The 17,678-nt window shown below is 36.4% G+C and overlaps 1 protein-coding gene across 16 annotated transcripts in view; it reads right to left on the bottom strand.

Moving 5' to 3' along the window:
• Positions 1-17,678, bottom strand: part of HDAC9 (histone deacetylase 9) — a 1,049,156-nt gene that overhangs the window by 573,884 nt on the left and 457,594 nt on the right. For 14 of the 16 annotated variants that reach the window (XM_070787186.1, XM_070787187.1, XM_070787178.1 and 11 more), the window contains one exon: positions 8,651-8,713. In XM_070787186.1, the coding sequence (XP_070643287.1) occupies positions 8,651-8,713 (63 nt within the window). Of the gene's footprint in view, positions 1-8,650; positions 8,714-8,951; positions 9,101-9,120; positions 9,460-17,678 lie in introns of those variants that run through there. The other 2 variants (XM_070787182.1, XM_070787183.1) reach the window with 2 other exon arrangements.

Below are 17,678 nucleotides of genomic sequence, written 5' to 3'. Positions count from 1 at the left end.
GGCAGGGACATGGTAAACAAGAACAAGTTCATAGCTGACTTTGTCAGCTCCTAGCCATGATGACCATCAGTAAATTTCTCCGAAACAATGTTCTCATCAGTAAAATATGCTGCAACTATTGTATCCCTCCTCAAGCTGTGGAGAGGATTAAATGGTAAAATAACGCCTGGTATAGAAAAGGCTCTGAAACATTAGCTTATTATATCAATAATAAGAATGACAGTGATAAAAAAAAACAAACAAACAAGATGAGCATATAGAGGTCCAATCACTGACCTTCTAATCTGAGACTAAACAACTAGATTCGAGTAGAATGGGGCAGAAAGAAACAATAAAGATGCTGACAGTGATAATATTTATTACTAATAAAAAATGAGTAGCTCCTGATGTAAAATCACAGACTCAAAATACATACTTGAATTCTCTCCATAAGCAGATTCAAAAACCAACATCACAAATACAACTTAAATCGAGTTCAATTCATGAAGAGCTTTTCTAGCTCACCCTATGTGGGGTTCCCTGAAAACTTTCTGGGTGAACATGCTTCTACAATAGCAAGAACTCCCAGGCCACAGGGTAATTTAATGGAGATGCAGAGAAATTTTCCCGGGTTTTTTTTTTTTTTTTTTTTCTGTTGTTGTTTGGTTTGTTTTTAATTTCAAATTTTGAAAAAAAACATGACAGTATCATATTTTAACTGAGCTTGGAAATGCCATGCCTTAGCCACCCACCAAAACTTACATTGAATAATTGAAAATGACATTCACATGGCTACAGCTGTGTCAATGCTGAATATAATTTACAAATTGAACCTTTCAAATACAAGTGGTAGAGGAAGAAGGGGAAGACATGAGGGGAAGACACAAGAAAGTGAAGTTCTGGGGTATTTCCAGACTTATCAACATGCAAAGAATTTAATCATAAGTATATGACTAATTACACTTTGTGGTTTGGTAAATTTCCTTCTCCCTTAAATGTAGTTTTCATTGGATTTAATTATTGGATATTTTTAAAACACCATATATAAAAGGCCCATCACTTATTTTTACTATGGAAAATTTAACATGGATATAAGGAATGGAACTGATATTTTTATAAAACGTAAGACTGACTTAGTTTTGTATTCATCAAGCACTGAACATAAAGTTCTCTGATAACACTTAAAAGTACACATAGTTTAGTATTGTTAAAAAAAATTGTATTAATTACATTTGTTTTGTGCAACTGACTTAGTGGAAGAAGAATGGAATTAGTGGGAACAAGGTATTTTCTTGTCCTTTCATATCCCAATTGTCTATCTCCCAAGATCAGAACTGCCCATTGTAAGGGCGTTTCACATCCCAAGCTAATATCCGCTAGTACAGCAACTTCCTTTTAAGAACTGGATAGACCACAATACTGACACACTGTTTTGAAACACATGCCAAAATATCTTTGAATTTCATCTAAAGAAGGCTTGTTTTAAAAGTCATTCCATGGACTTTTACAGCAATTAAATTGTTTTCAAAGTATTCTAATTCAGGAAAAAAAAATGTTAAAACGAAGTTACCATCCCAGATTGTTAAAATTGTTCATTACTCTGAAAATGTAATGACTATAGCAACATACTGGCAAAGAAATTGCTTTCTGAATATTTTAAAGAAAATCCTCCCTTAATGTACTGAAAAAGTTTACACATTCTTTAAAAATTTCTTGCAATACTTTCTGTATCTCTCAAAGCCAACAATAAATGAGTATTTTACTCAAATTTCCAATGAAAGCTTTAATGCACCAGTCCATAATGTTGATTTTCCTCCTTCCCAAAAAAGAAAAAATGATGACTTGCAGCCTAAAGGGACCCAGTCTTCTTCCACAATTACTTCAGCTTCTTTAGTATTAGGGACTCCTAACAACAGAGAGTACTAAGTAAGAATTTCTATTCTATAATAGTAAAAAAAAAAAAAAAAAATCAGTGTTTAAATGGATGTATAGCTTCATGAAAATGTAGTAACACAATTCAACTGAAAGAGAAATTACACAGTCCACTTCCTTCACTTATTTGTATTTTGAGAAATTACAAACTAAAGAAAATTACAAAGAAGAAAATTCCAACCACCAACCAACACCGTACAAGCAAATGGAGTCCAGCTAACATCATCCATTCTGCTTACCCTTTCTTCGTTCTTCTGGAAGTCAGAGTATTAATTGCAGGCTCCACCTTCCCTGGCTCAGTCATGGTCTGAAGGAGCTATCATAGTGGTCTCATTCTTCTTTTCAACGACTTACTAATATAAGGGCAGGTGATGTTCTTTTGGTCAGTGAGTTATTAAAGAAAACTTGCTAGAGAGCTTCTCAGAAAAACTTCCTTCCTTAAGAAAACATCTAAGGAGGCAAAGTTTTCTCATCTATGTCTCTGGAATTTATTGTGTATGTAGACAATGCCTGGAATTGCTACAATCAACTTTAGACTACTGGAGGAAAGAGACTTATGATGATACCAACTCTAAGACCAGCAGTACTGGTAGAACTATGAAGAACCTGACTGCCATTGATATGACTGATTACCGAGCTATTTTACTAAATGATAAATTATCTTGTCACTGTTACTTCAAATTGGATTTTCTGTTACTTGCAGTGGAAGACTAACCAAGCTTCTGTATCTAATACTTACAGTTAATCAGTGTTAGTATTTCGGCATAGTAGCTTCATGTGTGAGCGTGTAAGAAACACTTTAGAAAATATGGGCATTTTATAAAAATTCATGCAAGGCAAAAATCATGACAATGAAAACAGAAGTCCCCCTACCACCACCATGCACAATTTCTTCCTGATTTTCTTCTATTTATATATTAATTATTCTGGGAGATAGATAAAATAAACTTTTATAAAATGAGATATCACCAGTCATTTTTATTTAAAAAAATAAATTCAAATGAATTTAATAATGAAAAACTGCATTTGAAAAGACAATAAACATACTAAATGCTTCCTTTCTATATGAGGTACTATTTCCAAAAGATATGTCTAAGATTAAATGAAAAAACTATTTAAAAGAAATCAGTGTTTGGAGTCTCTTTTTTTTAAACCATGTGTTTCTATTTTAAACAGCAGGGAGTCTGTCCCTGCTCAGAAAGGAGCCAATATTAGTGCTTTCACACATCCCCACATCTCACCTCTCCCCAATGCCTCACATTGATGAGAGCTTTAGGAATATTTTTACATTGCCCTACTTCATAAAATTTGCTTTTCGTCCTACAACCACAGTCTCACATTTGTTTAAAAGGATTCAATTTTTGCCCCATTAACCTAACTATGTTTTCTCCTCCTCTTCTGACTACATTTCACTTTTGGCTTTTGTTTAAAGTTCTTTTTTTTCCCCCCATTGTGTGGGCTTCCCCGTCAAGCCGTCTGGGTCGTGGTTGAAGATGTCTAACTTGCCTACATACTTTCTCTATACTTTAATAACATCTCGCTGGAGTGGAACATTAGGTTGCACTTCTTTTACAGCTTCTGAGCTTTTCCTCCATTATCTTCTGGCATGGAGTGCTGGGTAAATTTGATAAGCCTTGAGTTTCACACATTCTCTCCCCACCCCCTCTCTCTTCTATTGCAGATCTTTGCTTTACTTGCCTGAACCCCTGAAGAATTATTTAGCATTTGAAATTCAATAGCCCAGTTAGGATATGACTCTGTGCTGAGCACTTGCAGCAAATTTTCCTAAAAGATGAGAATTCTTTCAATATGCAGATTTCTTTCTTTTTTCCCCCTTGTCAGTGAAATAATCTTTATTTTTAGAAAATAATCTTCTGTTTCAATGTTTTAGAATATCAACTTCAGGACATAATAACTCTTATGGTACACTGTCTTATTACTGATTTCTCTCCAATTGCTTTAATCCATTTTCCTTTTTCAGTCCCTCTGATTGTCTCCAGCCTTTCCTCTTAGTTGGTAAAAATTTTCACTGGTATCTATTCTGTTTCCTGCTATTTCTAATGAATATTTTTGTTCTATAATTATCATGCTTTCTTTCATTCTAAATTTGTTTTCCTAGACTTAAAATATCCTTTTTCATCCCATATTATTGGTTTAGCATCTTATCTTTGAGCTTCTGCTTTATGGAATTTATGTTCTTACTAAGGTGCTCTACTTGCAGGAAGAAATTATTACATAATTTCATGGTCTCAGTGAAGTTGATGTTTTTTTCTTAGTAGGATCTATCATACTAGTTTTCGGGGAAGAATATTTCACTGCAAAAAGCTATGGGTCTTTTTGTTTCCAATTGACAGTGTTGCTCTGAAGTCTTCATTTCTCTGGAGAGGGAGCATTTGTTCACCTTCCTCCATCTCACCAGTTTCTCTTCCAGAATCCTTCATACTATTCCTCAGTCACACGAAAAAAACACCACCAGCACCAAAAGCTGAGGATATCCACTCAGTTTGCTTCTCTCCAGTTATGGGAATGTTAGTGAGAATTTTCAGGAAGCTGTCAACTTGTCAGTAAAATTCTAAGGAAGAAGAGAATTCAGGCCCTGTTAAGTCTCTCAGCTCTGATCAAAGATCCCTGCTTCCATTTTTCCTTTGACTGCCAGTTTCTGAGATATGTTGCATTAGGTCAAATCATTTTCTTTGCCCAGTTAATGCTAAGTGTTGTGTATGGGGCGTGGGGGTAGACAGTTTATACTATTTTAGGGTTACTTCATTATTAGTCATTGGTGGGACATAATATAGTACATTTTCAAATTTCTCATCTCAAAAATCAGCTTTTTAAATTCAGAGTTTGGGCTTATCATAGTCTTCTGAGGGATTTATTGAATTTCCTTACTTAAAGGACACAACAACAATTATGCCACCTGTGTTACCCACAGAAAAATATAATACTCATTCTCGTCCCCATTCTCAACGGGCCTACTCATAACCAGCTTTTTGCTTATCAAATATTTCAATTGATAACAACCTTGTAAGTAAAGATAACCTGAGTTAGAGGATGGGAAAAATAGTGATTATGGGGAATGCCAGAAGTGATTCTTGACATGACAGGGGCATTTCACAGACTTACATTTTCATAATTAGATTCTGCTTTCCAAGTAGACATAAATGACTACTGAATCTTAAATGTTCATTTTCCCTCGATAATACACACCAAGAAGATGAAAGGATTCTGAAAGGGGGAAGAGACATTTTCCTTAAAAGAAATTCAGAATTTAGATTTCAATGTTTTTCTTTTATACCCTAAAATAAGAATACATAGTGAAAACAGGAGTTTTCCTTATTGTAAATGTGTTTTACAATGATGCTGTACAAACTCTAGGAAATTCTTTCATAATAATCATTCCAATATCATCTGGATGGCTCTGCTGTCCAACATATTAAGCAACAAGCCTGGCAATAGGGCAACACCTCGTATTCTGCCAGCCACTGCTCAGTGACCTGAGTCAGTGCTTATACATGCTTCAGCTTCTGCCACTTATCACTTACATTGGCCCACACAGCCACAAAAGTGGAGACTGACCTGGCAAGATGTGTCACTCATACCGAACTGCAAGATTCAATATTATAAAACATTTTTAGTAAAAAAAAAAAAGAAAAGAAAAAAACACTAGCAGACTACATTGTAGAACCTAATTCTACCTTAGATGTTTAGCGTGGCTGGGTCAGAATTAGGAAAAAACGGAACCATAAAAAGCACTTGTAATTCAATAGTGTATAAAGAGCTCTGAAGTACAGTCATCGATATTAATGCATAGTATCCAACATAACTAGAAAAACAAATAGGAACTGTAAAGCAATGACTAACAAGAAAACACAGCTTTTCAAACAACTAATCTCAAGAAATCTGCTGGGATTTCACTGTTAATTCCGCAACTTCTTTGCCTTTGAATATTATGTAATAAAACATTTCATAGCATACAGACACACATGCGCGCAAGCTACTCTGATTAAAAGTCACCATTTGCTCAAGGAGAGAATTTAATTCTTATCAGACCAGGAAAACAAAACCAAACCCTGATTTGTAAGGTAACTAAGGAAAATTTATCAAAATAAAAAGTCATTCACCCATGTGATGTACAATCTATAGCTTATCTGGCTCATTCGGCGAGATAGATCTTGGTACTGAAGAACCAGAAACCCAAGCTCATTCACTAAAAGTATTAATAAAAAATAGTGAGAACACACATTAACAACATGTTACCTTTGACCTTCACAGGAATGCCAAGAGGTAAGCAGGAGGACATCTTTATTCTTTAGTTTACAAGTGAGTAAACCAGTTTCACAATTTAGCAGCAGAGCTCTGGCTAGAACACAGAGCTCTCAGCTCCTAGAATAGTATTCCTTCCACCTTGCACTGCTACAGTGTATCTTTTTTTCTTTCAGATCCAAAAACTCCATCAATTTCTAACCCTTTCAGTCACATCTATGCCACTGGTCCAAAGAGGAACAAGATTTGTAGCTAAATGTAAACAAAAACACCCGTAATGTAGCAATTAAAAGGCAAGCCCTACCAATATGGGTCACCAGCATCACTATCACTTCCCCTTTCCCCTGTATCAGTGATAACCAAAGTTTGCTGCATATTAGAATTACTCAGGATTTAAAAAACCCCAGTGTCCAGGCTGTTTCTCATACCATTTAAATAGAAACACTAAGAGGCGGACCCCCAGACACCAGCATTTTGTAAAATACTCTTAGTGACACCACCTTTGAGAGTCACTGCCTCAGCAGCACACAAGACTAGGGGAATTAAACTTAAGGGCATATAATAATATGCTAATAAACAAAACCAAAAGTTACAGGACATGGTAGGAAGAACGCAAATGTCTTCATGTTTCAAATTTAAAAATAAAGAGAACTTTGAGTTTCCTTATGTATACCAGACAGGTTTGGGAGTGTTTGTCAATTGACATCACGTTTCATTTATTGGTGCTTACATGTTTCTTCCTGTAAAACTGACAACAGCACAGACAGTCTCAAGCGGGTCCCTGCTTGAAAATACTGTTGCTTTGTATAAAAAAAATCATGAAATGTCAGGAAAATGACAATCTCAACTGAAAGTGGAGTAAATTTGTGTGTAATTATCAGATACTGAGAAAAAGTGAAGCTTGCAAACACCTGTAGCAAGGTTCGGTGCTACCAGACAGTCTCTGCTTGAAAGGCACAGCTTGTTTTCTACCATATGAAAGAAATAGTAAACTTGTAACACAGAGATAAGGACTAAAAGGACAAAGTGTAGTACTGAAGAGACATCTAAAATAGCAATTTAAATAGAGCTGGTAGATATTTACAAATAAAATGCTAAGTGACCAGTTCCATCAGAGACACACAGGCTGAGCCCTCCCCATGCTTCTGTCGGCTTTGCAGGCGCAAAGGTAATAAACTATACTGACATTCTAGTATGTTTGCTTTCAATAAGCAGGCACCACGAATTAATGTAAGTCCTGTCACTTAAGTGTGAACATACCAAAATGACCCAAAATTGATATTTTACTCTGGAACAGAAGGATCCTAAAATCATTCCAAATAACCGAGCTTCAAAGAGAACTTGCTTCAAACACAGATACAGAGATGAGAAGGCGTTCAATGCTAAAACAGATATGAAGCCAACCTGTGGAATCTTTCTTTCCCATCTAGTTCTACCAAGTAAACGCTGCTTTATGCCACATTCTTAATATGGAAATCTAGGTGGTGATCTATAATTATGATTAAGCCCACACAGAAACACAGAAGATGTGAGGGAGAACTTTAAGCCAATTTAGACTGAAGCATTCGGAAGAGAACCAAGACAAAAAGTCCCTCAGGCTTTCAGAACTAGCTAGGGATAAATATGAAAAGCAACAATTACAAGTACCCATGTACCATGCTATTGCCCTGAGAGTCTGCGCTTTTAACAAACAGAAACTGATAAAGCTGACAAGCTTCATCTCCCATCAGCTCAGCTTCTTGAAGGCACAAGCATATACAACAGAGAAACTAGAAATCGCAGTCTGTTTCTGTTATTATTTAAAATGTTGCACCTGCACATAACACCTTTATATGTGTGTTATGCCACTGCATCTGCCTGACAATGCTAGACTCCCCAAAAGCTTTGAAGACGATTAAAATAACCATCTGCTAATAATAATTTTATTTCATCCTTAAGAAGTTTCATTTCGGGCTGAGGGGAAAAAAAAGCCAAATTAAAACTACCTTCACAACTCTTGTAGCAAACACATTTCAAAAGGTAGGTCTATAAATAGATGTGATTCTGTAGGCACACTGTAAATATAAAATCATCTGGCTAGAGACGGCTGCAAGGGAAACTGTAGCCCCAATATGAACTTACCTGATTTTTAAAGTCCCACTAGAACACACATACAGTCAGTAAACATCTCCTCTTTCTAGTTGCACGGTCAGTCAGTTGCAAAACACCCCCAACTACATTTTACTTAACTCAGTCCCATCCTTCATCAGAAGCTTGGCGATTTCATTCAGAAGCAGCCTGTCCCTGAGCACACTGAATATGCACGGAAACAGCAATGGAAGGGATCTAAGTTAAACCTTCCAGATGCACCAAGAAAATAGCAACATCAACACCAAAAAGCAGCAAACCCTTAAGAGAGGCGCTTCCCTGAGCTGCATTTCCCAAGTCAGCCCCCTTTTCACACAGAAAACGGCTCAGTGATGAAGAAAGATCTTACCTGAGCTGATCATACTGTGCATTCTCTGCTGAGCCAAGAGCTGCTCTCGTCCAGCCACCCCATCTGAAGAAAAACACGAGTCAGTCTCGTAAATTGTCTGCAGCATATTCCAATCACTCTTACTTCAGCTACATGAAAGATTCATCGCTGCTCAGTGCACGGGCCCCAGGAGCTACCCTGGCTGGTCCTCCCTCCTCCCCAAGGAAAAGCGGCAGAGGATCAACTTCAACAATGATTTCCTTTCTGTTCAGAGGGACACGCACTTTTCAGAAGACCTGAACACTTTTCCTAGGTTACCAACCTGTGTACAAAGCAGAAAGGACCCAGTGGATGCTAGGGCTCTCTGGAGTTTAGGCTATCCCGGAAACTAAAAGCAGGTGGGAACTAGGAGTGTGCTTCAGGGTTATTGCTTTGTCAGAGTAAGTAGAAAAATACTAACTCTGCCCACGAGAAAAAGAAACCAATTAAACCTGGCTTATAGTTCCTCAGGCTGCTAGAGTTTCCTTGTAGGAACCGTCAGTCAGTCCTGCCAGTGGCTTCAGCCGGTGCCCTTCTGCTATCTGTGTGTGTGTCTCTTCCTCCTCTCTGGTCTCTCTCAGCTCAAGTTGGCTAAAGCTAGTGATAATCCATTTGCATATGAATCAACAACAGCATGGCCCACAGGCACAGAAATAGAACAATGGTCGGCCTGAGCCAAAAATAGGTCAAGCATGGCCGAGTGATTGGAGCCTGCATTAATGCATTTAAAAATACCCCAGCAAACCCAGCTGTCCAGCCTCTATCTTTCAAACCATAATTCTCTATTGCAGGGCCTTAAAAGCCATTAACTCTTTCCTCCCTTCAAGCTTGCTTTACACACTGTGTTTCCATACTGGCGATTTCCTTCCAAAGAAAGGAAGGGGGGGTGGGGATCAAGAATCATAATTCTAAGAGGGCAAATGCACATACATTTCATTTCATTTTATTTTTGTAGTATGTGTTTTTGGAAGAGAGAGGAGAGAAGTGCAGAGCTCTGTATTGGTTCTAAAATAATACTGGAAGCTTTTGCTCATAATGTGGTTTCTGCCTCACCCACGCACAGCAATCCTGGTGTTCTATTTTTGTTGCCTGTTTCTCTGGCTACACTGCAGTTGGCTGTAGCACTAGAAGCTTTTCTGCCTTCTAGTTTCAAGACTGACAGGAGATTTAGTAGAGGTAGTTTCAGAAAACAAGCACATCCCAGCAAAAAATGTTTATGAAGGACTGGCTTGATTTTTTTACTTGCTGTTTAATATAAGGCAACTGTCCGCTTCACAAATCTTAATGCAATCTTAGTACCACCTATTATATCCTATTCAGTTTCTATTATATCTAAATTTTTAAAAATGTGTGTATATATGAATACATATGTGAGTGTGTGTGTAAATACACACACACTCACATATATACACAACTTAGACCTAAAAATGTTCCATTTCAGCCTTTCAGGCTAAATTCAATTCACCTGCACAAAGAAAAGAACATGTTGGTACTTTTCTAATGGATGGTGCAGAACTACTGCATGTAAGCACCTGTGGTTCAATAAATATATACAGTCCCCAGCTCTGATGTTCAGCATTCATCTCTACACTGATTGCCTGAAATACAGACCTCACTTTTCTGTAGAAATAGTATTTATAATAGTTGATATATTCCCAGACCAACACATATTGTGAAACTCACCTATAAAGTAAATAAGCTACAGAATTTAGTACTAAAAGTTCTATAGTTTCTGGTGTATCCTTACAACATCTTTTCTATGTGAGGAATAAATTCTACATCATAAATTGACTTGATAGCTTCAAGCAAATTCCAAGGGCAAATCCCAAAGTGAAAATCCAATGGTCTAGGAGATAGTCTCCTTTTCCTAAACTAAATCGGCAAGAAAAATAAAATTCCTAAGGCACTGGTAGCAGCACAGAAAGAAAGGGAAACAGGAGAGTGTTTCACGGTTCCCAGGACAATCAGATGAAGGAGGAATGTTCATCAACCAGAGTGTGAGGCAGAAGAAAAAGAACAAGGAGACAAAGTTTTGGTGAAAAGGAGGAAGCATGTTAAGTCAATGGGCAGCTTAAATAGTCACTGTTAAAAAATGGCACTAAATTTTCCTTCTGTCATATATTAACTTCTACTTATTGCACAATTCCCAGGTGGCGACAGTGGTAAAGAACCAACCTGCCAGTGCAGGAGACTTAAGAGACCTGGGTTTGATCTCTGGGTCATGAAGATCCCCTGGAGGAGAGCATGGCAACCCACTCCAATATTCTTATCTGGAGAATCCCATAGACAGAGGAGCCTGGTGGGCTACAGTTCATGGGGTCGCAAAGAGTCGGACATGGCTGAAGCGACTTAGCACACACACATTGGACAATTATATTTGAACAGATAAATTACAAGATTTTTTTAAAGAGTTAGTCCAAATTACATTTGACTTAAGCAAAACAAGAAAACCTTATGCTCCTGTCAATGGGAAAAACTATTTAATTTCATCTGCTATTATAAGTAAACCTTCACTCTATTAAGACATTGGCGCTTAAAATTCCAGAAATGGAAATTTTGTGGATCTGGCAACTTAGAGATTATATAACCAATCACAGCATTTTAGACCTGGGAGGACATCTATAATGATGTCCAAACTCTCTGTCCCACAGGATGCCAGGGTACCTGGGAGCTGACTCATAGTGTTCTCCAGAAGAGGTTCTTCCCTGAACCAGAGCAGCCTAATTTTCATCTGCTTACTTTGAATTATGATTTCTTTTGAATAATGACTTCTTGTGTTAAAACAAAAATTAAGGAAAAAAGTATGGTGTATGGTGACAAGATGGTAACTAGACTTATCATCACTATCATTCTGTAATGTATGGCAGTATCTCAAAACATTATGCTGTGCGCCAGGAACTAACACAGTGTTATAGGTCAGTCATACTCTGAAGACAAACTCATTAAAAATAATCAGATTTGTGATTACCAGAGTAGAAGGGTAAGGGGAAAGGAATTGGATGAAGGTGGTCAAAGGTACGAACTTCTAGTTATAAGATAAAGAATACGGATGTAATGTACAACATAATCATTATATTACATAACACATAATTAGTTAATTAATATATGATTAATATAATTAACACTGTTGTCTATTATTTAAAAAGTTGTGAAGAGAGTAAATTCCAAGAGTTCTCATCACAAGAAAAAAATGTTTTTATTTTCATTTTATCTTCTATCTATAGTACATGATATATCAGATGGATACTCACTAAACTTCTTGTGGTAATCATTAATGCTGTATGTAAGTCAAGACATTATGCCCTACACCTTAAACATAGAGTGCTGTATGGCAATTATATCTCAGTAAAACTTGAAGGACAAAAAAAATAATTGATCTAGTAGGAATGGTCTCCCTAATTTACACATGAAGAAAGTAAAGAAACATTTTAGGGTTATGAAGGATGCAAAAAGCATTCATTAATGGAGTTCTGACAAAAGAGACTTGCTTAGTTTCTAACAGGTAGTCTAGCCTAGCAGGACCAGCATTCACGTTCTCAAGCCTGCCATTTCATCCCTTATAATGCAAATAAGTATCTGAGACATTCGGAATAAACTTTAATATTATATACTTATGAAAAATAGAATCATTCAATTGTCTCAGTGATTTTAAACAGAATACATAAAATTAGTGATAAACATACAAGAGAGATGACAAAAATTCTAGTACAGGGACTTCCCTGGAGGCCCAGTGCTTAACAATCCACACTCCCAGTGCAGAGCACCTGGGTTTAACCCTTGGTCAGGGAACTAGATCCCACGTGCCGCAACTCAGACCTGGTGCAGCCAAATAAATACATAAATATATTTTTTTAAAACACATATTTTCTCTTTAAAAAAATCCTAGTACAGAATTTCCCTGACTAAAGTTGTGGTTACTTCCCAATAAACCCCTTCATGAAAAAATATCATTAAGTCAAAATGTGTTTAATGTACACTTAACCCACCAAACATCATAGCTTATCCTAGCCTACTTTAAACAGGCTCAGAACACTTATGGAAATCTACAGTTGGACAAAAGCATCTAATACAAAGCATATTTTACATGGAGCATTGAATATCTTGTGTAATTGACTGAATACTGTGCTGAAAGTGAAAACTAAATGTTGTCAAGCATATTGGTTATTTACCCAGTGGTCACTGTGGCTGACTAGGAACTGTGGCTCACGGCTGCTGCCCAGCATCTTCAGAAAATATCAAAAGGCCTATCGCTAGCACAGAAAAGATCAAAACGCAAACTATGGTTTCTACTAAATGCTTATCTTTTTCACACTGTAGTAAAGTTGAAAACTGGTAAATGGAACTGAAACCATGCATAGTGATTAGTCAAATCTATTTCACCTGCCTGGACTAATCAAGGTTGTTTTAATATTTGCATGTCCTCCAAGAGCACATGGCCTAAATAGTAAAATATTTGCCCAAGAAGTTTTCCAAAAACCTGGAGTCAGCTGCATATAATTTGAGCTGAGTTGGTTAAGACTGGGTAGGACCACGGACTCTTCAAATGGGCATGCCCAGTGTTCACAAAGTGACCTTCTGAACGTGTAGGAGCCTGTAGCTTAGTTGCACCTGCACCTAAAGATAATCATTGCACCTTTTTCCAATCACCTCTCCGCAGGCTTCCCAAGCTCCCCATGCCTCAGATGCCCCTGCTTTTCTTATTCTTTATCCCATCAATAACCCTAGCCCTTGGTCTGTGAGATTTGTTCTTTTGTCTTCTCACTGGGCTGCCTTTCCAATAAGTCCTCTCTCTGCTGAAAATCTCCAGGGGCTCAGCGTTTTGGCTTGCTGTGTGTCAGCAGGATGAACCTGGTTCGGTAACTGAACCACTGACCCTGGGGACCATCTGTATTGACATAATATAAATCTCTTGTCGTTTTACATTTACATTATTCCCTCAAACTATGATTTACAGAAATATTCACCAAGCTTTTATAGTCATACAAAATAAAATAAGTGAAACTCAAAAGAGTAATTATCCATTCTCAGAGGTCCCCAGATAGGGCAGTCCACATAGAATGGTACAAATAATGGATCTTCTTCACTCTGATCAAGTTATATAATTTCAGGTTTATTTATATTTCATCCATGCATTCTTTCAGCATGTTTTGTCGTTAGCAGACTTGTCTTTCAACTCTTGATAGTGAAAACTTAGCTTAGAGCAAAAAGACACAGGACACTTATATAAAATAGATGCCACTTGTTTCTGGGGGGAAAACAGCATCATTAAAATCACCACCAAGTATATTGATTACCTCTATTATCTAAGAACTTAAATATCAAGAATATTGAAGTAATTCTTCTCACACCATCTCAATAAAGTCCTTAAAGAAATGTGACTAACTTTCCTTCTGGGTATTTGCAAAACCAATTTTACTGACTAGGAAAAAAAGATACTACCTTTCATATTATAAGAACTATAACAAGTTAATACAAATGTAAGGCTAGAATAGATGGGTAGTTTTAAAATTTTAATATAACAAATTTCAATTCAATTTAATAAACATTTTGGAAACTGATCTAAATATTACATTTACTTAATATGTAAAAAAGAATAGGGCAAAATATTTCAAATAGGCATTCAATCTTAATGCAAACTGTCATTCAAAAGTAATTATGATAATTCCAATTCTTTTTAAGGATATATAGGAAGATGAAAAACAATTTAAACATTTAAATTCAATTTTACTTAAAATTTTAAATTATAGCTTAAAAAATCTATATGGCATCAAAATATTTCCACAAATAAAATGAATACAGAAAACTCCACTGGAAAAAAAGCAAAGAAGGTGCTATAACCTGATCTATTCCTCCACCATAATACATCCTCTGTTCATCTATAATCAAGCAGAGACTTTTCATGTACTACCAAATCCTATGGTTTTAGAATCTAGATGCAGTAAGATTTAAAACTCATTTGCCTGAAATACTAAATAGTGCTTTAAAAGAAGCTATAAATTACTCATCCAGAGCTTTAACTCCTCCATGTACTCTTACTCACTCATCTTGCTGCTTCTCCTATCCTCACATTTCTCAAAGTATTGTCACAGCGATGAAGTTACATACACTTACCTGCAGGCAACTGACTTAATTCCTTGACCCCAGAGGAACAGCAAGGAGAGGGAGAGTACAATGCACTAATTTTTTATTTTGAACTAAGTAGCTTATTTTTCTGAAATTTCTGTCTCTTGGAAAAACATGAAAAATTCTCACTAAATGTGTTGCTGTTGTTTAGTCGCTAAGTCATGTCTGACTCTTTTGCAACCCTATGGACTGTAGCCTGCCCAGGCTCCTCTGTCTGTGGGATTTCCCAGGCAAGAATACTAGAGTGGTTGCCATTTCCTGTTCCAGGAGATCTTCCTGATTGACCTAGGGAATGAACTCGTGTCTTCTGCCCTGGCAGGCAACTCCTTTACACTGAGCCACCAGGGAAGCCCTCTTACTAAATAGTGGATAATCAATTCACAGGTCATTCCTCTATAACAACCTAATTGATTACCAGATGATCTTCAGATAAGGAAAAATTCCCTGGATGCGAAGGGTCTGCAAAAACACATGAGCAGTGAAATTCCAGGGAGACTGTTCCAAATGAAAACAAAACAACTTCCATACAAACCCTAGAATTGTTGGCTTTGTTTTGACTGAAAATCATTTCTTCTCTAACTCTTCCCTTCAAACCGGATGGATTGATCCATGATTTATTCTATTTTTAGAGGATTATAGAGCATCAGGATCATCCAGAAAGTTGTTAGAAATACAATTTATTGGGTCAGACTATTAAATGAAAATCTGTGGGGGAAATCTGAATTATAAAAGCCCTTCGAGTGATTCTGATGCATAAGAAGTTTGAAAACTAGTAGATAAGATCATCCTTTCCAAAGCAATGATTAGATGGCTAAAGATACAAATAAATTATCTAGTTTGGGTCTAATTTCAAATTAAGCATTATTATTATAGTACAGTTTTTCAAAATGAAAATAAACTTGATAATAGACTGAAGAAGACCATTTAATACTGATTTTGTATTTCAAATTGTATATCCTTGGCTAATCTATACTATGTTTACCAAACTATGTATATACAAGGTATTTATAACACTAGAAACTTTTAGTAGAAATCTTAGTTGCAAGAAAAAATGCTATTTTTGGCTATAGGGCTATGAAAATAAAAATTTGGGGAGAATTCCAATTAAGTAAAATCAGTATTCTAAACTTTGCTATTTGGTAAACTTCAAATTTTTAATTTTATATTATACTACAAAGTATGTTTCATTCTTATGTAGCAGCGCCTTTAATATTCATCCTCTTGGAAATAGATGTGATTCTGATTGCCAAAAACTAATATTCATAATTATGATCTGGATAGATACTATAGTTGAGAGCTATGTGCTTGGTTGCTCAGTCATGTCCAACTCTTTGTGACCGCATAGACTGCAGCACGCCAGGTTTCCCAGTCAATCACTATCTCTGGAGCTTGCTCAAACCCATGTCCATTGAGTCAGTGATGCCATCCAACCATCTCGTCCTCTGTTACCACCTTCTCTTCCTTCCTTCAACCTTTCCAAGCATCAGGGTCTTTTCCAGTGAGTCAGTTCTTCCCATCAGGTGGCCAAAGTATTGGAGTGTCAGCTTCAACATCAGTCCTTCCAATGAATATTCAGAATTGATTTCCTTTAGGATTGATTTGTTTTGATCTCCTTGCAATGCAAGGGACTCTCAAGAGTCTTCTCCAGCACCACAGTTCAAAAGCATAAATTTTTTGGTGCTCAGCCTTCTTTATGGTCCAACTCTCACATCCATACATGACTGCTGGAAAAACCAAATAGCTTTGACTAGATGGACCTTTGTTGGCAAAGTAATGTCTCTGCTTTGTAATACTCTGTCTAGGCTTGTCATAGCTTTTCTTCCAAGGAGCAAGTACCTTTTAATTTCATGGCTGCAGTCACCATCTGCAGTGATTTTGGAGCCCAAGAAAATAAAGTCTGTCACTGTTTCCACTGTTTTTCCATCTGCCATGAAGTGATGGGACCAGATGTCACTATCTTTGTTTAGTTTTGCTATTATTTCTCATTTTGCTATTATTCTTTTGTGGAGTCTTGTGGGTTTTCTATGTAAAGTATCATGTCACCTGCAAAATAGTGACTGTTTTACTTCCTCCCTTCCAACTTGGATAACTTTCTTTTCTTGTCTGATTGTCTGGGAGTTCCAATACTGCATTTAAGTTGAAGTAGTAAAGGGGGGATCCCTGTATTGTTCCTAACTTTAGAGTAAAAACTTTCAATTTTTCACTGTAGAGTATGATGCTGTCTGTGTGTTTTCCATAATATCCTTTATTATGTTGAGATATGTTCCCTCTATTGCAATTTTTTATAGAATGAAAATTTTTATCATTAATGAATGTTGAATTTTGTCAAATTCTTTTTCTGTGTATATTGAAATGATCATGTGATTTATGTCCTTCCTTCTGTTAATATGGTGTATCACATTGATTGGTTTGAAAATATTAAACCATCCTTGAGTCTCTTGAGATAAATCCAACTTGATCATCCTGTACTTTGATAAAAAGGTATAGGACTGTTTTTATGTATTGTTAGATTCAGTTTGATAATATTTGTTGAGAATTTTTGCATCTATATTCATCAAATATATTTTCCTATAATTATGTTTAGAAGTGTCTTTGGTTTTGATATCAGATTCTAGTGGTCTTATAGAATTAAGTTGGGAATGTTTTGTCTTCTTCAATTTTTTGAAATAGTTTGAGAAGGAACAATATTAGATTGTCTTTATATGTTTGTTAGAATTCACCTGTGAAGCTGTCCAATCCTAGAGTTTTGTCTGTTTGGAGTTTTTTTAATTACAAATTCACTTTCACTACCAGTGATCAATCTGTTCTAATTATCTGATTCTTCCTGATTCCTTTATTAATCATCTCAACTACTCTGAGAGACAGTGACCTATCCCTTTGTTTCCTT

Source organism: Bos indicus, chromosome 4 (genome assembly GCF_029378745.1).
Source record: "Bos indicus isolate NIAB-ARS_2022 breed Sahiwal x Tharparkar chromosome 4, NIAB-ARS_B.indTharparkar_mat_pri_1.0, whole genome shotgun sequence".
NCBI lineage: Eukaryota > Metazoa > Chordata > Mammalia > Artiodactyla > Bovidae > Bos > Bos indicus.
This window is presented reverse-complemented; position numbering and strand designations above follow the sequence as displayed.